The sequence below is a fragment of the Falco peregrinus genome, chromosome 18 (assembly GCF_023634155.1).
Source record: "Falco peregrinus isolate bFalPer1 chromosome 18, bFalPer1.pri, whole genome shotgun sequence".
In the NCBI taxonomy this organism is placed as follows: domain Eukaryota; kingdom Metazoa; phylum Chordata; class Aves; order Falconiformes; family Falconidae; genus Falco; species Falco peregrinus.
In genome coordinates this window covers 308,995-333,734 of record NC_073738.1, presented here as the reverse complement: position 1 = coordinate 333,734, position 24,740 = coordinate 308,995, and the positions used below count along the sequence as shown (strand labels likewise).

Below are 24,740 nucleotides of genomic sequence, written 5' to 3'. Positions count from 1 at the left end.
CAGCTGGTATACTGTATTTTAATAGTGCAAGATGATTCTTGGTTTTTTTGAGCCCCATATCAAAACAATACTGTATTCGGGAGACTCCAGCAGCATTCATAGATCAGCACTGGGCACGAGCTTAACAAATGCAGAATATTCCTTTACAGCAGAACAATGAAGCATCTGAACATCAGCATCTCATGGCCAGCTGACAGCAAAAGGAGTCTCTGAGCTCTACAAAGAAAACCTGTGAAATACGGTGGTTGTACCTTGGCATCTACGCTTGTGGGATAGCTAGAGGTGTAGTTAGACATCAATACGAAGTTATGTTAATGGTGCAGTGTGTACAGAAAATTGGGAAGGTGGTATAGTGTATATATATGTGTAAGAAAGAGATGGCTTAGAAAATAATGTTGAAAGTCATCAGTACAGTTGCTGATGTGGCTTCAGGTTATGTTTGTGTATACAAGGATGCTGGTGTATCAAGGGTCATCAGCAGTGATGTGAATGGTTTTTGTCTCCTGAAATTACTGGAGAAGTCAGGAGCAAGTAACAGGGTATCAATCATGATCTTTGTTTTTCTGCATGTTTCTTGGTCTTTCTGTTGAGTTGCAGGGCTTTATAGTTCCTTCAGCATCCCTTGGGAGAAAAGTTGTTATTCAGAAATATAAGCTAGTCCTTGCCTGGGCACTTTTCAGACAAACCTACTGTTGCAGAATTCCTGCACCACTGAATCGGGGAGATGAAATCAGATGCTAACTTCTGCAAGATGCAAATCTGTCCAACCACCAGTCATTAGTCTAGTTTTTGCCTTTTGTGCTGCAATTTTGTCCACTGATATATTTGAACCTTTAACACAGCGGTATGTAATCTGACAAACAAAGCTGAATTCCCAAAAATGAAGGCCGAGATAATCATACCGTGGCAGGTTACTATTAATGTGGGTACACAGTTTGGAAAGAGAAGGTGGTGGTGGAAGGTGAAGCATCTTTTTGTAAGTACATAAATGCTGTAACACCAAAGTGGAGGGAACATAATGGATCATGAAGTCAGTTGCTGGTCAGTGCAGAAAGAGCCAGATCTAAACACATCCATAAAATAAGTTCCGTAATACCCAGCTGGGCACAATGGTCCTGGCAGCTTCTGTTGAAATGCCCTTCCAGGGCTGCCTCCCTGACAGCGAGCTTGCAGTTTCAAGCCTGTGTTGGCCAGGGTAAGTCCGTTCCCATTTTAGTTTTGTATGGGCCTGTGTAGTTTTTTGTTTAATTAGTTCCTCTGGCTACCTGGCAAGGTGATATTCATCTACCAATGTATTTGTAGAGTAATTACTTCCACCTTTTCCTCCTCCTCAGTAGTTTTGAGTCTTACGTACTTGTCAGTTCTCTTACATGACAAGCTCAAGGTTCTTCTGCACATGTGCTCCAGTTCACTTCACATGTGATTGGAGCAGATGGAAGAACCTACCTGACCTTTGAGTGTTCTTTTTCTTTTTACTATCCTTTTACAGATTATGTGCTTTTATTTTACAGATTAAAAAGTGAAGAGATGATGGGTGGATAGCAGTCTGTTGCTGTCCCAGGCCTGGCTTTACTCTTTCCTGGGTAGATCTAGGATCATGGGATAATTCAGCCTCAGGAGGTCATTCAGGGCAGCCTCCTGCTCAGAGCAGAGTAATATGATTACTGCATTAGGATTTTACAATGTTCCAGCCAGACTTTTCACATGGGAAGTGGGAGTGTGCTTTACTGCTCTAGGCCGAGAAGTCAGGAGCAAGCTTTTTCCTCTACCTGTGCTCGATAGGAACTTTCTCATGCGTGCATTGGAATAAAACCACAAAGCATTATGTTGTCCTGGAAGCTTCTCAAAGAACTTCCTTTTGTCTCATTATCTATTTCAAGTCTGCTTGTGCCTTCTTATGCTTCTAGAGACCTAAAGAGTATGCAGTGCTTCACTGCTGTAGGAGAGACTGCTCGGTCCTGTCTGACACAAATAGAAATGAAAGTTCACTGATTCCAGTGGTTTGGCATTTTTTCAGTGCAAAGTTAGGACTTTAACTTCATGTTTAAGGAGAGGGACTTTAATATTATTCCCATTTCTAGCTAGCTATGTTTCACGCGTTTAACCTTTATTCAGTGTTCATTAGAGCTAGCTTAGCATCCATCTTCCATTTACCTTTCCCCTGACCTTACCTGGTGGGTTTGCAGAGCTGCATAGATGACTCGAGGGTCAGCTGTGTTGAAGCTGAATAAGCCTTGTAAAACTACAGTCAGTTTGCTTAAATGTTGGTTTGTTGAGGAAGATGTGGCACCAGACACTCGTAGTTTACTGTTTTCTTTTGAAAAAAAAATTTACAAAGGACTCTTTTAACCTTATTTCCAAAGCTGACTGAAAATTGCAGATGAATGAAGTATTCCTCACCCTGCCTTTTCTGCTCCCTCTGTACAGGAAAGGAGTGGTGCAGAATGCGCACTGAATGGCATTTCCTATTTTGTTAAACTGGCAACATCTGAAAACTGAATCCATGCAAGGACAACTGCAAGCAAAAATTTCATCTGTGTGTTAAATTAACTTAAATTCCAGGTTTTATGTCCCTCGGGTTGGATCAAAACATTGTAGACATGCATATTTAGAATCATGACAGACTTGGATTGTTTTCCTAGCACAGGGAGGTAATACTGACTGGACAGTTTATTTGGTTTGTTTTTCCAAGTGCAGCAAGAATATTTTAGCTATAGTTCTGCCAACGCAAATCCTGTTTATCTGAGTTCTCTTCTGATGGGGTTGATTTGCTATAATAGTTTGAGTAATTTATTGAAAGACTTGAATGTCGTTCTTTCCTGCTTGACAGCTGATTTTTGTTTTGAGCTTTACCTAAAATAAAGTCTTCAAGTAGCACTGAATTCCTAGTGGAGAGACCTGGTATCACATATAAAAGGCACAATCGTCTGACATACCAGTTGAAGTGTGCTTAAACAAGCTTGAGAAGAATAGTTGTTGCTTTGTGTCAATGCTATACGTTCTTGTATTTAAAAACAGGTAAATAAGTAAGACTTCTGTCAGTGAAATCCTAAAAGTCCTTTCCGTAGTGAACACATCCTAAAGGCCCATCCTTGACTATCTACGTGCATCTCTTCATGAACACGAGTTTTAATTAAAATGTCTTCATGCATGTTTGCAATGAGAACGGAGTCAAAGCTTTCAGTAATGGATTTTTAATGTATGTATTTGGTGGTAAAAAATAAATAACCTAAAATCACAGTGGGTGTTTGCAAAAGGAAAAGGAATTGTCCCTCTTCATGTGCCAAAGAGGTGTATAGTTGCTAGATCGTTCTTCTTCCCCCGCATAAAGGAGGAAGGAAGAAAAAGCAGTATGCTCATACTAAATATTTCAGTTTGTGCTTTGGAATTACTAAGTTGGAAATGGATCATAGTTTGCAACCATTGTCTTTTATTCTTTTAACCTTCATGGTACTATGTTAGCTATTGACTATCTAGTGCAGGCTGATGCATCTGTAGCATTTCCGTACTTGAATTATTTGCTTTTTTTGTTAATGATTCCTTTACTTTAACCGCTGCTGTACAGTTAAACTGAAAGTCCGTCTTCAGCTGATGGCTGCGTTGGCTGCGTTGTGACTTCTTGTTGTGAAGATGTTCTGTTTCTGGAGCATCAGGGAGCCCTGGGGGTCAAGAGCCTGACAGAGCACCTGCTAATGTAGGAAAGCTTGAGTGTGTCTGCATGTATGTAAAGCAGAATATGATGTCAATCTGTGGTCGCGGGTGAGAAAGGAGTAGTTCCAGATGAGAGAAAGCCTTTTCCCAGGAGGAAGTGATCCATAATACCGATAGCCTACACTTCAGCTCTCTGAAAGTAACAGAAAATGGGATGACTGGTGACTTAATGTGTTTTTTCCAGCAGTTGTTCTACTCCTCGGGTGTTAGACAGGTGGAGGGAAAGACTGGCAAAAACGTGTTTCTGAGGAGCTGTTTCACAGCCCAGTGAAACCCAGCCCGTGATCTCACTGCGGACTGATCCCCTGGTAGCTGGCATGGGTCATTTCAGAAAGTATGCTGAATTCTAGAGACAGCAATAAGCCTGCAGAGTGCTCCTGCTCTCTGTGATCCTAACAAACTTCTATTTATCTTTTAGTACGGAGGAGTTACCATGTAAATGATTAATTAGAAATTCCCTTTATAATTTGAATTGCAGCATTTGGAGTGCAATTGCATGGTAGGATGCCTTTGTTTAACAGTCTGCATTCTGCAGATGTTGTTTTGGAGTATGGGTTCCAAGTCTTGCCAACTAACTCTTTTTCTTTATTTGTACTGAGTGCATTTGAAGTTGCATCATTTCCTCGGTAAGAACAGTTTTATTTTTGACTGGAGTGTTTGTCAGGTGGGAGAAATCCTAAATGTGAGTGCTCTCTGGTGGTGAACATTTCTGCTTCAGTTTTCTGGTTTCTGCAGTGCATTTTCTACTGGCAACTGAATGTGAACATGGGATGGCTGGACTTATGGATATATATTTTTTTTCAACTCCCTTTCCCTAAAAATAAAAACTACAAAACAAAGTAAGAGCCTTTTTCTTGCCTTGGCAGTCCTCTTTCCTGGACAATAATTTCTATGCTTTCAGATGATTTATGTTCTGTGACTTACGGATTTATATTTTCCCAGTATCAATCAGTGTTTTAACAAGGTAATAAAAAATAGTATAAAAAATTCTCATGAAAGAACTGATGTTTCTCATCAGTATAACATACAGGGATTAAATACCGTGACTTTCTTTTTGGTTGCTGAGCTAGTGGAAAATTCAGAAGATACTGATACAGAAATTATTCCAATAGAAACATTACAGGGAAATCTTTTCTCCTCAGAGTTGTAGCACAAGATGTGGTTTCCATGACGCATACAAACCAAGGTTTGACCGTGGGGTGTCGACCCCTAGGAGTAGATACAGGGGAGTCTTTTATGTAGTGTGCTGTAGATGGTTTTTAATAACAAAAATCCAGTTCTGTGTGTTCTGTGCTGGGTACTAAAATGATTATGCTATCCTTTAGGTTGATGAGCTTTCCCTTGGTGGAGTGCAATGCCCCAGCTGATAAGCCTTTCTGGATAGCTTCGATGTCTTGCTTTGCCACCTTGCTGTGCAGAAGAATAATGATTTGACACAGCTTGGTCTGCTGTCATTGGTTGTTTTCTTAAGTTTTCATGAGTTCTTTTTGGGAAAGGAAAACCACAAATCTCACACTGAAGCAATGCAGCTAGGAAAACAGCCGCTGCTGTTCTTGGCCTGCTGCTGTGCTGAGCTGTGCTATCTGATGAAAAGAGGCTTTATCAGCAAGGAGGGGTGAGGAACCACGAGCGACAGCTCCTTTTAGGACCATCGAAGCACAGCTCTGGAATTTTAACTCCGCTAATAAGAAGTAAAGAAAAATGAACAGAGGTGTAAACGTGGGTGTCAGTTGTTCATAAACCCTGTTCCTTAAAGCCAATCTGGAGAGATGCCCACCTGTCAAGCCTGGAGATGGACCTAGTCTCCATCTGCCTTTTGCCACAGAGATTGTAGACACAACTGGTCAGAGTCTAGTAAAACCTTTTAAAACTTGACTTTGAGACCAAATGTGAGGTCTGTGGCTTACACCCAGAGCTGCCAGGGGAGCGAGCAGGCAGTATGGCAGATGCTGTATGTGCCACATCACAGCTGTAGGGCTCCGAAGCCACCCTGCACCCCAGTCCCCCTCTGCAGCCGTGTGCCTGCAGGGCCGGTGGTGGGTTGGGCTGGTGGAGCCAAATCTCTCGGTTCTGCCTTTCGAGGCAGGCGGGGATGCTGAACTGTCAAGGGAGGAAACTTAAACTGTGCTCTGCTACTGAAAGTTTACATAATTCATTGCTTAAGGAAGAGGTCAAAGTACTGGGTACTGTGATGCTGACTTGGCACGACACTTCAGCAGAGATGTCCTTTTATTTCCTTCTCCTTGGCAGCTAAAATGCACCCCCTTAACCCCTCTGTGCTGTCCATGGACTGTCTGGCTGTGCATCTGGCAGTACAGGGGGGCTTAAAACCTCACCCTGAAACTGCTTTATCTTGATCATTCATAGTGCCTTCAGCGGTGGTTGTGTACCTGCTGTGCAGTAGCTTTTGGAGAGCAGGGTGTATGTTCTCCATTGCTTGCGTTTTTTGGATGGCCCATCTCCAGAAAGATGGGAAGGATTCTGCTAATTTTGATGTCCTTGTAATGGTTTCCGTTACATATGTATGTCCCAGTGTGATTCGATCTCCTTGATCGAAACAGTGTTGTGTGTGTTTGTTTTTTTTTTTAAGTGCTCCTCTGTATATGTAGAGTCCCTGGTGCTCCTGAGAGGGCAGAAGACAGCAGCCTGGTATCCGATCCCTCTGCACACACACGTCTTCTGCCTGTTTGGTATCTTTCAAATGCCACAATTTCCAGCTGCTTTGTGCTTCAAATAATTAAAACTAGGGATGGGAAGTGACAAGGACTGTGTGTGTGAGGCTTCCCGTGTACCCGAGTCTGTGTGATTCTATTTTTGCTTAGTGTAGTTGCCTATGTTACCCATAATTTTTGTTACGATATTTACTGGCCTGCGGTTCATATTGCTGCTGCTGGCCTTATCTTTTCTAACACACTTTTGGTAGCTTTCAAACAGCATATGCCTCTAAAATAGAAAATACTTTTGCATTTTAAGCTTGCTAATGCTTTGGGAAATACGTATCAGGACTACCTGCAGTTAAAACAATGCAGGAACAAAAAGATTTTTTACAATTCTTGTGTCTTTTTAGTGAAGTATTTCTGGAGGAGGCTAGAATTAGAGGCAAAAATAATTTTTAGAAAGTGGAATGCTGGTTGCTGAATTCTATTTCTTCAGTTTTATTACACCTGCTAAAAACTAACACTGCCAAGATGCTGCAGAAAATTCTCAAATGAACAATAGAAAATGTCAAGCTCGTCACCACATGGGGGTGGTAATAAATTCGATAAAGTAATAGTGGAATTTGTGCAGAGTCCATCAAGCATTGGAAAGGTCCGGGTGCTCTGTAGAGGTGTTGTGGTGCCATCTAATGTTGGAAGATTTAAATACAGGATGCAGACCTATTTAATAGTAGAAATGCCATCGTTTGCCTGTTAATCTCTAAATCTGCTGTCATTCTTTCCTCTCCTGAGAATCAAATGATGTGTATGAATTCTTCAGCTGTTAATCTGAAATTCCTTCTGTGCTATTCTACTAAATAACTTTTGATAAAATATTTGGAAACATCTTTTAACTAAAACAGTTGTTTGGTTTTTTTTTTAAGTTATTTTCTGTCTTGTTTGCAGAAAGAATGCTAAGGGCCAAGTAGGGTTCAGGAAAGGTGTAGTTTAGGGTTGTTTTCACATGTTCTTAAAAACCTTTCACTTCTGGTTTAGCAGCAGCGATGATATTAAAGTGCCTTCTAGCGGAAAGGACAGAGTGGAAGCGAACTGCTAGAGCTGAAAGGCTGTAATTTCCTTCTTTGCTTGTATCTCTGTTTACTTTCCTTGCAAATGTGATTAGACCTCTACATGAGTGGCTTCAAAACTTCAACTTCTCTGGCCTGAGCTGGGTTACAGACAACTGTAGAATGTGGAAAAAGAATTTGCCTTTAAATCCCTGTTATGAAGCAGGTTATATAAGCTCATTGCAAACTCATGTTTACTTATTGTCAACTGTAGAAACAGTAAATTATATTACCTTAAATCTTGCTAAATAATTTTATAGAAACATTAGTTTCTGGCAGCATGATAATGGCAACAGAAATACCTGAATATGTAGACAGCTGACTTGATTGCACCAGCAAAGTGAAAGTTTGCTATACTCAGAAATATAGTTGGTGCTTGTATCTCAATAACCTGATCAGCCATGCATCTGTAAGTGAAATAGCAGTAGAAATTTCCTTTGTAGGTGCTAAGATTCAAAGCTAGCCCTAGTTCTTAGCCTTTGTAATATCAGGTCTCTGTGCAATATGCTAACATGCCATCTGGGCCACGCTGGTCAGATAATGTCCATAGTAAATGTTTTATTATAATTTTTTGGTACGACGATGGATTGAAGAGTTCACCTGATGAAATGGGCAACTTGCTTGGAAGATACATTCTGAATCACTGTTTGACTAATTCCCTTTCTCCCTTTTGTCTCCTCCTGGGTAGGTTCGAAAAAGGACGGATTTATACATTTATTGGGGAGGTGGTCGTTTCCATGAATCCTTACAAAAACTTGAACATCTATGGGCGTGACATGATTGAGCAGTACAAAGGAAGGGAATTGTATGAGAGGCCTCCTCACCTCTTCGCAATTGCTGATGCTGCTTACAAAGCAATGAAGAGGCGATCAAAAGACACCTGTATTGTAATATCAGGTAAGCTGAAAAAGCTTCTCATTATGATGAACACATGATTTTTGTGAAATTCTGGGCAGAAAAAGAGTTAATGGTATGGCTAATGACAGCATTTTGTAAAAGAAAACTTAATCTTAAAACTGCTTATTTGCATTTGAATCCATGTGTGGAGACCTTTAAAATTATTTCTTACCTAATTCAAGAGCTGGTGTCGGTCATTAGCTTAATCTGTGCATGCAGGGTGATAACTTGAACATGAGGCCTCTGCTTGCTCTGCCTGTGTGAATGGAGATCAGCGAGAACAGGGTTCCTGTCTCTCTTTAGAGAACTGCTGATTTTTATCCCCTAGATGACTGACTGGCCAATGTTTTGTTCTCTGTTTCGATGGTTGGACTGATTGCTTGTCGTGGCTCTAACAGTGGGAGCAGGGCTTGTACCATGAACGGTCGCTATCTGGATCCTGGCACTTCGTTTCCTTGATGTTCCTGTGCTTTAGCAGCTCTGAAAAGCGAGAGACCCGAGATGGTGTGCTGAACAGTAGCCTCTTGTATTGCAGTTCCCGGCACTGCTGCTAGCCAAGCCTCTGCGTGCCAGTCTTTCTCCTCTAACAATATTCCTTTTGATCCTCTGTGTGCCAGGCCTTTTACCGACCTGTGCAATTTTACATCATAACTGATTCTAAGTCGGCATAGCAGCAACAACCAGGCAGGGTTATGGCTGTATTTAGAAAATGTTCAAAGTGCATGCAAACAAGATTGCTTTAAAGAAAACCCCCAATAACAAAAAACCCAGACACCGTTGGGGTAGAATTGGGATATACTGTTCAGTGACGTGCTTTGCTTTTTTTGATCTGTTGTGTCACCTTTGTATTTATGCCCTCAGGTGAAAGCGGGGCTGGGAAAACTGAGGCCAGTAAATACATTATGCAGTATATAGCAGCCATTACCAACCCCAGTCAGAGGGCTGAGGTGGAAAGGTAAGGACTTGGCAGAAAAATAAGTGAAATTGTTTTGTTTCTGGATCTTCAGTGGACTGTGTAGCACTGTGTTATTAGATGATCTCTTGTACTAATAACATGCTGATTTTTACAAGATTTACCAAACTTCTTCAGATACTACTTTTACTTTGAGAATTTTGCAATATTGATTGCTAAAATCATGTAGAGAAGTTTATTTTGGAAGTTTGAACTTTCAAAATAAAACTCTGTATCTAGAAATAGTGTTTCCTGTGGCAAACTGCCTGAAATATGTGTACATTAGAAAAGCATGTGGAGTGCAAGAAGCATATTCCATGACCTTTCAGGGTTGCATGCTCCTGAATTGCAAAAATGTGCTTGTCAGTCCTAGAGTAAAATTTTTAAAGCGAAGAGTGTGGCTTTCTGCTGAAACAGACTTAATACCTGCCCTTTTGAAAATATCTTGCAAAAGAATTCAAGAAATTGTTTTGAAAACTTACATATGTAAAGGAACTGAATTTTTGATGCTATTTTGAGCAGGGAGATCTGATTCTTTTGTTTGCATTTTCTCAGCTCTAAGGAACATTGCCGAAAACTCCCAGCTGATTTCCCATGGGATTGCTAATGTCATACACATCTGCCCAAATATGTCATCATAGAACATCTCTGCTGCTACTAAATTCTTATTGAGAAATGCCTACGAAAAAAAGTGATATCGAGTATACAAATCTGGACTTTACCCTGTTCTGTTTTCCATTTCTCTGTACTACAGAGTGAAGAACATACTGCTGAAATCCAATTGTGTGTTAGAGGCCTTTGGCAATGCCAAAACAAACCGCAATGACAATTCCAGCAGGTTTGGAAAATATATGGATATCAACTTTGATTTTAAAGGAGACCCAATAGGTGGGCATATCAATAATTACTTACTAGAAAAGGTAAGCCACCCTCACTTTTAGAGGCTTTTGTGTAGTTACTTTTGCAATATGTGCTTTGCCATTAGAAAGTTTTCCTTTCGAATATGGTCTGTCAACAGGTGACATATGAAGGCATAGAATCTCACTAAATATAGGCCTTAATTTTCCTTCAAGAGTTAAAGTAACTGAAATGCTGCTGAAACACTGGCAGTGCCCTGTTACTTGAACACCACTACTTTCAGAGCTCACTACATAAGGACCTAGCGTTACTGAAAAGCTTATTTGCATATAGGTGTATGTACTTTGTATCCGGAATAAAAGCTGAGATTAATTTAATGTCTGCAAAACGCCTTCTTTATAAGTTCCCCCATTGAGATCTCACTGGTGAATAAAAGGAGAAGATATCCAGGTCTGTAAGTAGCAACAGTACGCTTGAGAAGTGTTATTCTGGAATAATGCCACAACCTTGTGTGATCTTTTAGTAACATTGTTTTTATATATTCCAAGTGATCCTAAGCATATTTTCATGTCATTATCTGGTGGCTGAAAACATTGGAATATGTAAAACTGTAGAGAAACTGGTCATGATCTATTAACAGTTCTAGAAATGTGAGACACACATGTCTGGCTTGAATTTGTATGTTTGACCACATCTGCTAACATCCTTTTTTTTTGTGTTTTTTTTTTTGTTTTTTTGTTTTTTTTACTTTTCCCTTCATTTCCCTGGAGTTTATTTTCAGAATAAACACTTTATTTTAACAAACAAAACAGCAAAACCAAACGTTTAACATGTGATACTTCCATGAAAAAAGAGGATGGGGCTGCAGCTGCAGTAACTTAAATCCTGTTCATTTATTTAATATTCTTGACTTTTACCAAGTTAAATTTATTTCTGTTTTGAAAGCAGTTGAGGTTCTGGTCCAAACACAAGCAGTTAACAGAAAGTGACTTTGCACTGCAGCAGGATACATGCCTCATCACTCTCCATAGTTCCAACTTAGAGAATAAAATAAGGATATGTTCCTTGTTGGCTGCATTTAACTTTTTTTTTTTGCTACTGATTTTGAATGAGTGCTCTGAAGATGGAGCTGTTGCCTGCCCCCTAAAACAATGCCCTTGTGTTAGAACAGAGTGTTCACTTGTACAGTGGCTGTGTGCCTTTTGTAGGCCTGTCCTGGGGTTGTAGAAGTGGTTACTGGGCCCTCACTGTGGCCCATGGAGCATTTATTTGTAGTCAGAATCCTGTTTTTCAGTTCCAGGGATTAAATGACTCTTAAACTAAAATGGAGTTTTGACTCTTCCATGAAAGCAATTCTGTAGTTGCCACATGGATTTCCTGGTTGGAAGTAGGAATCGCACCTGTTAAGCAAGCTGGTCTTTTTTATTATAGACTTCAAACTCCATGGTCACGCCTGGCTAATAATGTTTCTAACAGGCTTATTGTAAGATAAGATTAATTTGAAGGTGTCCTAGCAGTGGTGAACCCATGCATTAGTGTCTAAGGGGAAGTGCTGGGGAAGGGCCATCCACATCCAGAAATGCCTATCTTTGTGTTTTGCTTCCCACCCAGTCTCGTGTGATTGTGCAACAGCCGGGAGAACGAAGCTTTCATTCTTTTTACCAGGTTAGTATGAGTTCGCTGAAGCAAATGACTTTTCCCAGGTTTCCCAGACGTGATAGGCAAAAGGTTTCACCCTCTCGTGTGTTTTGGAAAGGGTTCCCTTGTTGTTGCATCTTGGGTGATCTTAGGTTCTTTAGTTCTTTGGAGAGGCCTAGTCTGGGGAAGGAGCATGAGAAGATTTATTTTTTTTCTATTCTGCAGTCCCATATTAACACATTTGTAAACTTAAAAGGAGGCTAACTAAACAAATATGGTGGAATATTGGACTTTGACTCTCTGGTTTATTTGTAATAAGTCGAATCCCTCAATTTTCTCTTGAGGCCTTTAGTCCATATGGAAGTAATTTTATGACAGCGAGTTCAGTTTTTTCCTTGTAGGGTGGTGGTGGTTCTTTTTAATGTCTTCCATATTGCATGGTGGTTCCCCTGTGTGTCCCTTGGGGGAAATGGTTGGCCTATTAGTTTAACCTTTATTCTCAGTTTTGCAGTGAGGGAAACATTATTTGTTTATTTTTTTCCCCACTTATTCAGTACTCTGTGATAGCATGTTAGCACCTTTCTCATGAATGTGTCACTTCCATATTGGAAAGTCTTTGTGTTTAACAGAGAAGGTAAATGTGCTTGCCAGGGCACATCTGTGGCATGTCGCAGATGTAAATGTCTGGTCTGTGAAGAGGTTCAGGCTTGTTTGCTAAACAATTGTGTCACTCCAAAGGACAGTCACTTAAGCAACCACTTTCTGGTGGTCAGAGCCCTCCAACAATGTATTTTGCATATGTTGTGCTTGGGACTCCAGATACTGTAGTTGATTCTTCTGTAGCAGTACGTTAATGTTTTTTGATGTTGTTTGTCAAGTGGATGAATAAGAAACAGAAAACGGAAGGAATTTACTTTTTTCATTCACCGTTTCTTAAAATACTCTCTGTACAGCTCCTCCAGGGGGGGTCTGACCAGATGTTACATTCTCTGCATCTTCAGAAGGATGCATCTGCATACAACTATATCTGTCCTGGAGCACAGATAAAGGTGAGCGTGTTGTTAGTGAGTTAAACGTAATGTCTTAAAATTATAAATGCTTCTTGAAATACTCTTAAGTATTGCTGAGCTAGCAGAAGCTGAGACCAATGGGAAGGTGACACCAATTTGCTATTTTTAATATAGTGTTATATACATATATAATACATATGTTTTTATATATATAAATAAATTTATATATAAATATACAATATATATAAATATATTTTTAATATAGAGTTTCTGGCCCTAGAAGACAAAGTATGTGTGGACTTGTGCATACTACAGTTGTCTGCTTATAAAAAGCAATAAAATGTAGTCAGAGACACATCACCTTTGTTAGTAAAGGCAGATATTGGACCCATTACCAGTGACAGACTTTTCATGCTTCGTAATGGGTAAAACTTAAGCTGCTTTCTGGATCAAAAAGCCATAAAGGCTAATTCTTTTACAGTAGGTCTATTTCAGTTACTGAAGCATTCATCATGTCTGACTTGCCAACAAGGGGGCATCTGAGCAGGAAAGAAGAGAAAACAAATTAATAAAGTTTTTAGGACAACAAGATCCTAAACACTTTAAATATGTCTGGAGTTTTCCCTAGTGTTGCCCCTCTGAGGCAGGGTCCAGATAAAATGCTCCCTGATTTCCTGCTTGCTTTCTTGAGATGCTCTTTGGCAAACAAACCCACAGACTTTCTCAGATGCCTTTATCAGCCTCTCTAGAAATTTGTGGTGAAAACAAACCCAGATGATAGGGAGGGGAGGGAGGCGTAGGCACATCTTGAGAAAGATGATGACCAGAAATTTACTGCTGGTGCTCTGCAGCTTCTGCTCAGAGGGTCTGACTGCACTACTTGTAACTCTTGTTCTGATTTTTTTTTTTTTTTTTAGTGCATTGCTGCTACTTTCACGTTAAATACCACTGGGAAAGTATTGAACTATTTAGTCGTGCTGTGATGGACTTCTGTGTCTCATTGCTGCTAGTATACATGTGTGTTCAGTGTGGGGTTCAGTGTACAAGCATATGGCATGGCATTAGAATAAGCTGAGAAATCTCACAACAGTGTCTTGCATCTGAAAAATAGCAGAGAACAAATCTATTTCTCATGGGATTGCAAAAGCTTTGCTTTCTCATAGTTGACTTCCATTAAGCACCTCATGTCCCAGACATCTCTTTCCCCTCAGTGTTCCATCAGTGACGGTGCGGAGTTCAAAGTGGTAGCTGATGCCATGAAAGTGATTGGCTTCAAGCAAGAGGAGATTCAGACTGTCTACAAAATTGTGGCAGCCATTCTTCACTTGGTAAGCTCTCTTCTCTGCCTGCAGGTATGATTAGGCTGTTGCTCTTCAGCAAGGGTCAAGCAGTATATTTGTACTTCCAGCAGCTCTAACTTTCTTGCTGCAGAAGTAGCTGGAAGATGTGCTGGCTGGAAGTGTATACAGTTTACAACTTCCAGTGGTGAGTGAAACTCCTCAATGAAATAGGACACTGCAATAATGGTAGAGGATCACATTTGTTCCTGCGTATTCCAGATCCCAAAACAGATGTGCCACTAAGCACTGGGAGCTGCTAAATGTTCTGAAAAGGAATTGTTTGGGTTTGGCAATGGAGCTCTCTCCATGCTATCCTTCTGTCTCCTTTTGCCCTCACAGTCACCATCACCACTGTGGTTTTGCTGGAGGGATGGTACTTCGTGGTGGAGGCTTGAGGACAGCCAGATACAGGAGACCTCTTAATTCTCTGTATTCTGTTGTGAAGGAAATCCCTCCTGCACCAGTATTCCCCTGGGACCACAGAGCCTCTTCCCTTGCGCAGTGTCCCTGTAGCTCTTGTCTCTTGAGGAGAGAGGCACCACAAGTGGGCAGGAGGAGGGTGGCAAAGAAAACTGCTGCTTTTTCCCAACTCTTTCTCCTCCGGCGTGATGCTGGGGAAGGAATGGAGGCAGAGCAGGGTCAGGCCATGCAGGCAGGGTTGTGACCACCCACTCCTGCAGTGGTGTTGCTACGTAAATCCTGGTGCTGCAGGTATTCGGTAAGAAATCTGTTAGGGTAGTGTGCTGTCAGTCCAGTCTTATTAGCAGTGCTGACTTGTCAGCTTCCCCAGAATATTTCCATTACCTTCATGGGCAATAGCATACAGTAAGAATTGCTGTAAGAATAGTGTTTCCATGGCGAGCTGCAGTGAGGATGAAATGCTACATCCAGCATTTGTGTACTTGATGTAATTTCCCATCACTAGACTCTGAATCTTGAGACAGTGTTTGATTAAACCTCTGGAAGTGTTTGATGTAATCTTTTTTTCCAAAAGCAGAGCTGAACACTGAGTAGCAATGCTTAACTTTGGGTCAGGCTTTGCTGCTGCCACTGGTGTTGGGGCTTTGTGGGTACATGGAAATGCAAGGCCCACCGTTCTAATGTGTTAGGAGATATACTGACTTGAATAGCAGGTGGAATGTGGGTGAACTTGGAGTGTACTGATTCATATTAATAAATGACAGACTGAGAAATCTAGTTTCTCATTACTTATTTCAGGGGAACCTGAAGTTTTCTGTGGATGGTGATATGCCTGTGATAGAAAATGGCAAGGTCGTGTCAATCATCGCAGACTTGCTGTCAACAAAATCTGACATGGTGGAGAAGGCTCTTTTGTTTCGAACTGTAGCTACAGGTCGGGATGTCATTGATAAACAACATACTGAACAAGAAGCCACCTATGGCAGAGATGCCTTTGCAAAAGTGAGTTTAAATTTCTTTGCATCCAATTTTGTATGGGACAGTAATGCAGACGCATTTCTTTTGCTTATGCCTGTCGGTTGAGTTGTACTTAGTGCAGCAGAGAATGCAATGCCTGTGGAAGGCATTCGATATTGAATTGCTTTCAGAATTGCACATTTTTCAGTGCTCAGGTCCTAGTGGGATTCCTGGGTGGATCAATGAGAATAGTGCGTGCTGAGACACAGGAAGCCTCGACTTCATGCAGGTTTACTTCTGACTGTATGCACCCCTGTGTTCTGTATGGAGATTGCAGAGCAGCACCATCCCTGCCCTTCCCTGGTTATGACACAGCATGCACAACAACCAGCATTGCTTGAGGCACACAAAAGAGGGGAGGGAGCTGCAAGCCTGGCTTGCTGGCATCTGCAGAAGGAATACATTGTACAGGGCTGAATGTTTTGCAAGATCTGATTCTTGACTTCATTTAGCAGTTAAATTCAAAGAGTAGAGTGGAACTGTAACACCTAGAACTTGGGCTGAAACCCAAAGTGCTATCTTCTTTTTTTTTTTTTTTCTTAAGGATGGATACTGATGACAGGAGGAATGACAATTGTCTTTCCTTAGCTAAGAAATCAATTGATAAGGGAAGAACGGATGAAGTTATGAAGATCCTTGATTATTAACTTGACGCTTTTTTCCTAAGATTGTATGTTTGCACAGCTTCACAGTACATTTTGAACACGTAGGCTTTGAAGATACCTGTGCCTACAGAACATTTTCTTTATGAAAGTTGAACAGGAATATTTTACTGCCATTGTGTTTGGTTGTTAGGTTTCTATAACTGACCTCTCACTTGCTCTTCAATATTGTTAGATAATTCTTAGGAATGGAAGTTAGTAGGCAGCTGAAAAGCAGACTGGAATCAAATCAAAGAGGGGAACCGCTGTACCTAGTGACCTCACCAGGATTTAGACTTTGTGTAAATGACTTTTTGAAGAAAGAAAAAAATATTTTCATAGAATATTTTCTTCATGTCAGTAGCTGTTCACTTTCAGCAGAATGTTATCTGTAGCTTTTGTGTAGTTAGGGCAGCATCTTGAATTAAGCTTTGTAGCACCACATGTTGCATTTACCAGAAAGAACTGAGACGGATGCAGGCAAAATTCCTTGGTATTTGTTTCCTGGCAGGCTATATACGAGCGCCTTTTTTGTTGGATTGTAACACACATCAATGATGTGATTGAAGTGAAGAACTATGACACTACAATACATGGGAAAAACACAGTCATTGGCGTCCTGGATATCTATGGCTTTGAAATATTTGACAATAACAGGTGAGCCATGTTGTTAAAGCACAATGCTGTGCCTTCTGCTTTTCCCAGAAAACTCATCATCTTTTTTTCTTATGTTTTTACAGTTTTGAGCAGTTTTGCATCAATTACTGCAATGAAAAACTACAGCAGCTCTTCATTCAGCTGGTTCTAAAGCAGGAGCAGGAAGAATACCAGCGAGAGGGAATTCCCTGGAAGCATGTGAGTTATTTGGCAGGGGAGGGAGAGGTCGGTTTGGGGTCACTGTACCAGCATAAGTCCCAGATCTAAAGTTGCACCACATGTAAATGCCTGTTGGAATTGATAGGACATATGTGTCTGTGCCAGCTGTACTGTCACACTTGCTGTCTGGAAATCAGGCTGTGGAAGAAGCTAACCAATTATCTCACAACATGTCTTTATTTGCAGTGGTGTGGGAAAATAAGTGACTCCAGATCTGAGTTAAAACATACTGTGGCATCTCTGTGATGCCACACACATCACACAGTGTGTTTCTGTTCTGAGTGCTCATGTATTTTGTCTAGTTGTAGATATTAAAGTGTAAAAATCTTTGAGTTCTCCTGTTCAAATTCCTTTCAGAATGCCAAGGATAAGATGTACAGTTTTCACTGTGGTGACTGTGCACAACTGAATTGTAAAAGATGTTTTAAAGTGCTTTCTGTAGCAGCTGATTTTTAGCAGAGGTCATGAGATTTATGTGAGGTGTTTGAAAAATCACCTTCTCTGCTGTTTAGTGGTAGAGAAGTAGCCTGCTTAATTTTGAATTGGTGATCTGCATATTGAAAATTGATTGCTTCTCCTATGAACAGTGGGTGCCATTCAGTGGCCAACACTGCTGTGCTCCTTTTTCACTGGCCAAAGTCACAAATATACCTGTTCTTTTTTTTTTTTTTTTTTTTTTACAGATTGATTACTTTAACAATCAGGTCATTGTTGACCTGGTAGAGCAGCAGCACAAAGGGATCATTGCCATTCTGGATGATGCCTGCATGAATGTGGGAAAAGTTACAGATGAGATGTTCCTTGAGGTTCTTAATAACAAGCTAGGGAAGCATGCTCATTTCTCCAGCAGAAAGGTAAGTACGTACTCCTCTGAACCCTCAAAACTTGTTTCCTTTCTTGTGTGATACCTTTCATATTTTTGTAGGTGTAGTGGAATGAGGAAAAAGACTTGGAAGGTGGCTGGGGTTGGAATCTTTACCTTCAAATGTGAAATGAAATGCCTGAGAGCAGCAGCAGCTCCCAGCTACGGAGCAGGCTTCCTGCTCTGGGTTTAGGTCGTGCCTTGGGTGGCCCTGTATCCGGCAGAGGGAGCTGAAGTAGTCCAATGCGCGAGCAGTTTTATTCCAGGCATAAAAGAAGCATGAGCTCCTGCCTTGACCGTATCATGATGTCATCTATAACCAATCAATGTGCAGTTTCAACCCACGTGACATTCTTCCCAGGCTGCTCTAATGCATAGTGACAGTGAAATTATTCACACTTCTGCATTATTACAGCACTGTGATTTATTTTTTTTCATCATTATTGGCTACAAAACGTGCTCATCTCATTGTACCTATGATCATCCAGGCCCCTCGACTTGCTTTTTTTGGTACAATGTACGAATTAAAAGGCTTTATTTATTCCTCACTTGCAGCATATTGAAAAAACAGTCACTAGCCTGATTAATGTGAGAACCTTTTACACTGAGTAATCAGATAAAGGCCTTTAATTTATTGACATCTCTCTACTCAGAAACGTTGTTTGAAATACATCGTTTGGAAAGCTGCTTCCCCCCTTCTCCCTCCCACCCTGCCACAATATTTTATGTAGGTCAGAAATACAAAATTAGCATGGTTGTGTAAGATATGTGCTAAAGGCTGCCTTCAGGGAGGCTGAATATAAACAATAGATCTGGATGTGGCTTGTTTGGGTAGAGGCTAGGACAAAAGGAAAATAACCACTTTTTCCTCCCAGATGTGGCTTTCCTTAAATGCCCTTTAGCTGCAGCACACCTGACATCTCATCTGCCATCCTCACTAAGGAGCAATGGGGGGAGTCTTGCTTTCTGTGTTAACCTAGGTTTTACGTGCATAAGCAGTAGATGAGCTAGGCATAGCATGTTCTGAGTAAACTTACCCAAACGCAAGTATTTTCATGAAGCCTAGTCTGAGTTTCTATGTTTTGATGCAAATTGCTTCCTTTGGTAGTACTAATGATTGTGCATAGTGATGTGTAGGGGGATGGAGTCTTCAGTCCTCTGCAGTGGGGTGGTGGGGGAAGTGGTCCAGTTTCTGGAGCTGTCTAGCAATGGGTGTAAGCTGGTAGAGAAAGGAGTTCCGTTTCTGTTCTGGCCTTCCCGCATCTGCTAAGGTGAAATGGCTCTATCATGGAGAGAGCAGGTAGTCCTTTGGTACAGTGAGGGAAGAGGACTGAATTTCATAAAGTATATGGGAAGCTATGAAATGAAAATTTAAAAAAAAAAAAAAGATTGTCCTTACCTTCAGGAGTCCCTTTACAGCATAGGAAACATTAAAAGAAAATATTGCCAGTTGCAGCATTCCTCAGTAGGGGGTGGCATTGTCAGAAAAGCATTTGCACAGACTGAGGGAAACAAGGAATACTGCTATATAAATAATGTTTATGGAGGGTATGATGTATCTTTCTGGCTTGCTAATTTCTAGTTGAAATCAATATAGCCTTGAAAAAAATGATCCATAAAACTCTCAGCATCATAATTATTTTTCCCCCTCTTGCATCTTCGCAGATATCCTTTACCAGTATCAAGATACTTAATCAGTTCCATCTAGAACTGCTGTAGGAAACCTGAGCTTTCTAAGCCAGCCTTCTCTAGCTTGAATTAAAACAAGGGACCTGATTTCATTTCACAATTTGCTTTTGTAGACTGCAGTTGTTCTGTGCACACACTATAAAGTTCAGCGTATATCAAAGCTGTTCCTAAAGAGTTAAAGTATGTGTGCTGACATGTTATGGGAATGCTCCCATCTTTCAGACTGAGCTAATGCTTCACTGCTCCCTGGTAGAGCGTGTTGCACACTGGCTCCATGTGGATAAGCTCTAAGGGGCTGCTGTGCCCTAAATAGTAGTGTCCTAATTTGTGTACTGCATGTCTGATCTGCTGCTGTCTGCTTGGTTGTCCTGGTGAAAGCCAAGTAAACCACAAAAAATACGGGTAAACACTTCCACTATAGGTATTTGTCACAAAATTTTATGTTCCTAGAGCATGGGTTGTCTTCCAAATTGTCTGATGCTCACCTAGATATGTAGACATGCTAACTGTGCTGATAGTACGTCTCAACATCGCAGGTTCATTTTCTCAATCTCTTCAAGTTCTGATTTTTTCAATTGATCTTATACTTTCAAAGGGCCAAGTGCAGTGATAGACAGTCTGTGAATTCCTAAATCTTCGAACTTGAAAGTGTCAATTTCAACAAACTGATTGTGATGGGAAGAATGTCAGAAGGTCCATTCTAGTCCATCTGGTGTAGTATCTTCCAAGAAACTAGGCAATAGTGAATGTCTATATGGGAGAAGAGTGCAGGACAAACATGTAATGATAACTTGATATGCTCCCAGTCGCTGCTGATGTGCAGTTCAGGAACCTCCTCAATCAAGTCCTTAATAGTTTTTTTTCTTTCCTTTTTTTTTTTCCTTCTTTTTTTAAGTGGCAAAGAATTCCACAGCTTAGATATTCACATGAAGGGTTCCCTCCTTCCTGTTTCCATCCCTCCTCCCTTTTCCTTTTTAGATTATATCTGTTGCCTCCTAGTTCTTGAACAGTGAAACACAGTTCATGGTGTCTTCCAGTACATCACCTCCATGTCATTTGCCATCGTCTCCTGGCATTTCTTCCTTAACCTGAAGAGGTTTAGTTCATTTGGCCTGCCCTACCATAGCGGTCAGTCAGTATTGTTAATCATTTTTGCCCTTCTTAAAGCCTCTTCCAGTTCTCCTGTGTCCTTCTTGAGATGGAGGGTAGTTAAGGTACTTGTTGGATTGGGAATGGACAGTATGGGGCCCATCATTTACGATGAACTTTGGCTTTTCTCTGTGTATATCATACGTTGACTTTCATTTCCTCTTTTTTGCTGTTGCTTTAGCCTCTTGTGTCTTCCTGCAGTTCTTTTACTTCCCTGAATAATTAGGTAACATAAACTTGCTGACCTTCCTACTACTCGCAGATGATAGTTCATTTAAGACGATGTTTATAGTGTAGACCTCAGAACAAAAGTTCCCTGCAGGACTCCTGTTCCCATCTTTCCAACAGTGAGGACCCTTTCTCCTATCTTTCCTAGCAGCTTAAATTCTTGGAGTAGTTAGCAAGAGACCTTGTAGAAAGGCTCAGAAACCCAAGCAGACTATGAACTGTATTGATATACTTTTTGGTTTGGGTGTTTTTAACTAATTTCAACTGATTTGCCCAGTAGACACAAAGCTCAGAGAGAAACACTCCTTAAAAAAAATAAACACCAAACCAACAACCTAAGATCATGTTAAGCCACCTTCCAGTCTCCCCAGTACTGGATGAGTTTTAGGCGAGAAGCTTGTGCAGCCAACCATGTCGCAGTTGTGGTAGCAACAGTTACTTCATTCCTTTATGGTTTTGCCTGTTGTATACCTCTTGGGCTGACACCTTGGTTTGAGATGAATGTTTTAGGTGGTTAAAAACAGGCATTACATCCTCTATAGCCCCTTGCTGGTGAACACAGCTGCAAAAAGAAAAATTATTTGTTTTCCTGATATGGCCTCATTTCTTTGTTTTCCCTGTGTTCCTGCTGCACCTTGGTCATCTATCAGCTCTGCAGACCCTGGTGTGCTTCCTGCTCCTGCTAAGCTGGATGACTTACACCTTTGTAACCTTCTGTATACCTTGTTATTCAGGTTTTTTGGTTTCCTCCTTGTAATTTATTTTTTTAAAATATATTTTATTTTATTTTACATCTGTCCATTTGAGCTAATCTATTTTCTACTCTTGTACACAGGTGAAGTTTTTTGGACGATATCTTTCTGCTTCTAATAATCTCTCCTGCCCTGCAGTTTAACTATGCTATTTCCTCTTTTGTTTTCCCAGGACTTCTGGTGGATAGTGGTTATTTGCTCATAGCCCTTGGTGTTCTTAAATGATGCCCATGCTTCCTGCAAAGACTTAATTCATCTAACTGCCCCTTCTGGCTTTAAAAAAATCCTCATTTTGGTCTTGTTGTCCTTTTTTAATTAAGCGGAAACTGATGGATTTTTTGGCTTTTGTTCTTCCTGAAGGGATGAGTGTATTATGGCTACTGCTACTGAATGGCTGCCATGTGGGCATTTGACATCTTTGTAGTGAAGGAATGTAATGGGATGTCTGAGCTGAGAGCAGAGGGCTGGAGCGGTGACCGCTATGGGTGGATCTCACTGAGGGATGTTAGATATCTAGAGTGATTTGGGACAGAACAAGCATTGCTGTTGCAACTGTTGTATTTTGATTGCTTCATTGCTTTATTTCTTTGCTGAGGAGTGATACTGCAATGGAAAAAAATATAAAGGAAGACTTAAAGTCATATGTTAATTCCTAGGTGCAATGTTACTCTACATGCACAAGTGTTCTTTTTGCATAATGGTGTTTCTGAGATAGTATCAATTTTTTAATAAAACTGTAGGCTCTTGCAACTTGGTTTTGTACAAATATGTGTTCTTGTAATACATCCATGACAAAATATTATGAAGCAATGTTATAACTGTATTTCACATCCACATATAAAGCAGAATGTCTATAGTTTCCATTTCTATTTCCAGTGCATATTGCTTTTCCATGAAACTTGAAAATCCACAGGTGATGTTTTAATGTATGTGAATTTATTTTAGCTATGTGCAACTGACAAAACACTGGAGTTTGACAGAGACTTTCGAATCAAGCATTACGCTGGAGATGTGATGTAAGTTTCTTTCAGAAATAAAGTTGCACCTTCTATTTTTGTCTTTTAGCTAGCTTTGAAGTGGTACAGTATTCTGATTTAATGCTGCTTCTGGTGTGAACCAGAATAGCTGTCATCCAGAATTACAGAGTGCAGCCGTTCCTTATCAGTTAAATCTTAGGCTGGTTACTTGCTCTACAGAATATGATTTTGTACTTGGAATTGAAACAAAAGGAGAATATGGGGAGGGGAGATGAGAGGACAGCAGTGCTTCAGGAAAGTAAAAGGGTGTGGGGGGGAGAAGCCAGCACTGTTTATGCAAGGAAGCTGTGCTGAGCTAATAAAATCTGGTTTAGACATCTGTTTAGTATGATTATATAACTCTCTGGCTTTAAATTCTCAAATCATTTTGAACAGACTGAAAACACAGGGTTAAACTGCAACAAATATCAGTGCAAGGAGCCTTCCCCTTTCAGGTTGAAAAGTTTTCTGTACCCGAAGCCTGCAAAAATGTCAACAGCATGTGACAATAACACGAAGGAAGATTAAGTAGAAGGGAAAAGATGCACGTATGTTAGAAACTGTTCATTGGGAAGGCTGTTGTCTGCAATATCACTGGAGTGATTTAATGGTTTAGGATTTGTGTAGACATCCCATGTCAGCAGAATCTAAAGGGAGTTAATAGAGACATAATTTAGGATTTCTTTTGCCTTGGGATTAAATTTACCTTTCATTTACAAGGGTAACCAGCGTGATCATACTGGAGCCCAATCAGTGCAGCTAGATTTTTGTTCTGGAGTCTTTGTTGAGCAATTGCTGATAGAGATCCCTGATTTCAAAGCATTTTGGAGGAGAAGATACAAGGTGCCATATCAGTGGTTGAACCTTCTGTGTTGCCAGTTTGCAGGAAACCTTTATAAAAGAAAACTGAAATGCGGAAATATTCACAGATAACGTAGTTCAGGATTTGAGGATGGCTTCATGCAGGGATTTGTGGGGCTCTCGATCCCAGTGCCTGCAGTGCAAGTACAGAGATCTGAAGCTCAGGAAGCAACTGTGTGGGAGTGGGTGAATGGGGAGATACTGCACTTCTGAGGACAGTGTTGTCTGTCTTGTCTTGAAGAAGAGTTGAAACTGTGAAGTGGTAATCTTTTGGGGGGGGTGTGTGTGTATTCCCAAGACAGTTCCCTACTCTCTGGTTATAGGCTGCTCTTGATTTCAGGCACTCTTCTACTAGAGAATATTCCTTGATACCAAGGGAAGGGCAGACTAGACATTAAAAACCAAAAACTTCTGTAGGATTTAACACAAACGTCTGCTCTGAATTTGGAGGCAGAAGTAATGAGTGTCACTCTTGAATTTGGGCCATCTACAACTTGCTTAAGTCCTGCTAGGTGCCTCAGCTGACATGCTCTTCACCTGCATAGTTCAGATAGAGTTCTAAACCTAGATTTAAGTTGCTTCTGGAGTGGAGGTGGAAACCTGGACAGATGGATCTAAGTCGCACACAGTGCTCATGCAGCAAATTAGTTAGTGATAGGTTGGGAAACAGAGCTGGATTCCTGATTAGCATCTGCTGTGTCTGTAGGAGTGCAAGGATGCTGATTCCACACTGATACTAGCAGCTCAGAGGAGGACTTTGCTTCTTTGCAATTAACTGTTTTCCTTTTTTTTTTTTTTTTTTTTTTAATTTATTTATTTAGTTACTCAGTCACTGGATTTATTGACAAAAACAAGGACACTTTATTTCAGGACTTCAAGCGCCTCATGTACAACAGGTAGGAATAAAATTATTAATGAGGTGAATTCAAATCTGACCTGTCAGAATCCTTGTTTATAGACCGGGTGCTAGAAGAGAAATATTTTCACTGATACTATCTTTACTGTGCATGCAGTGCTGGTGAATAAACACATTGCTTTGGGATTTGATCTTTGTCTGTCT

The 24,740-nt window shown here is 40.6% G+C and overlaps 2 protein-coding genes across 5 annotated transcripts in view; one reads left to right on the top strand and one right to left on the bottom strand.

The window, feature by feature from the left end:
• The window catches only part of LOC106112343 (endoplasmic reticulum-Golgi intermediate compartment protein 3-like), a 152,117-nt gene that overhangs the window by 6,362 nt on the left and 121,015 nt on the right, over positions 1–24,740 (bottom strand). The window lies entirely within an intron of this gene.
• Positions 1–24,740, top strand: part of MYO1D (myosin ID) — a 163,946-nt gene that overhangs the window by 31,578 nt on the left and 107,628 nt on the right. For all 4 annotated transcript variants that reach the window (XM_055789789.1, XM_055789790.1, XM_055789791.1 and 1 more), the window contains exons 2-13: positions 8,163–8,371; positions 9,233–9,326; positions 10,078–10,243; positions 11,793–11,846; positions 12,773–12,868; positions 14,041–14,157; positions 15,388–15,591; positions 16,759–16,904; positions 16,988–17,102; positions 17,807–17,977; positions 22,749–22,819; positions 24,502–24,576. In XM_055789789.1, the coding sequence (XP_055645764.1) occupies positions 8,163–8,371; positions 9,233–9,326; positions 10,078–10,243; positions 11,793–11,846; positions 12,773–12,868; positions 14,041–14,157; positions 15,388–15,591; positions 16,759–16,904; positions 16,988–17,102; positions 17,807–17,977; positions 22,749–22,819; positions 24,502–24,576 (1,518 nt within the window). The remainder of the gene's footprint in view (positions 1–8,162; positions 8,372–9,232; positions 9,327–10,077; positions 10,244–11,792; positions 11,847–12,772; positions 12,869–14,040; positions 14,158–15,387; positions 15,592–16,758; positions 16,905–16,987; positions 17,103–17,806; positions 17,978–22,748; positions 22,820–24,501; positions 24,577–24,740) is intronic.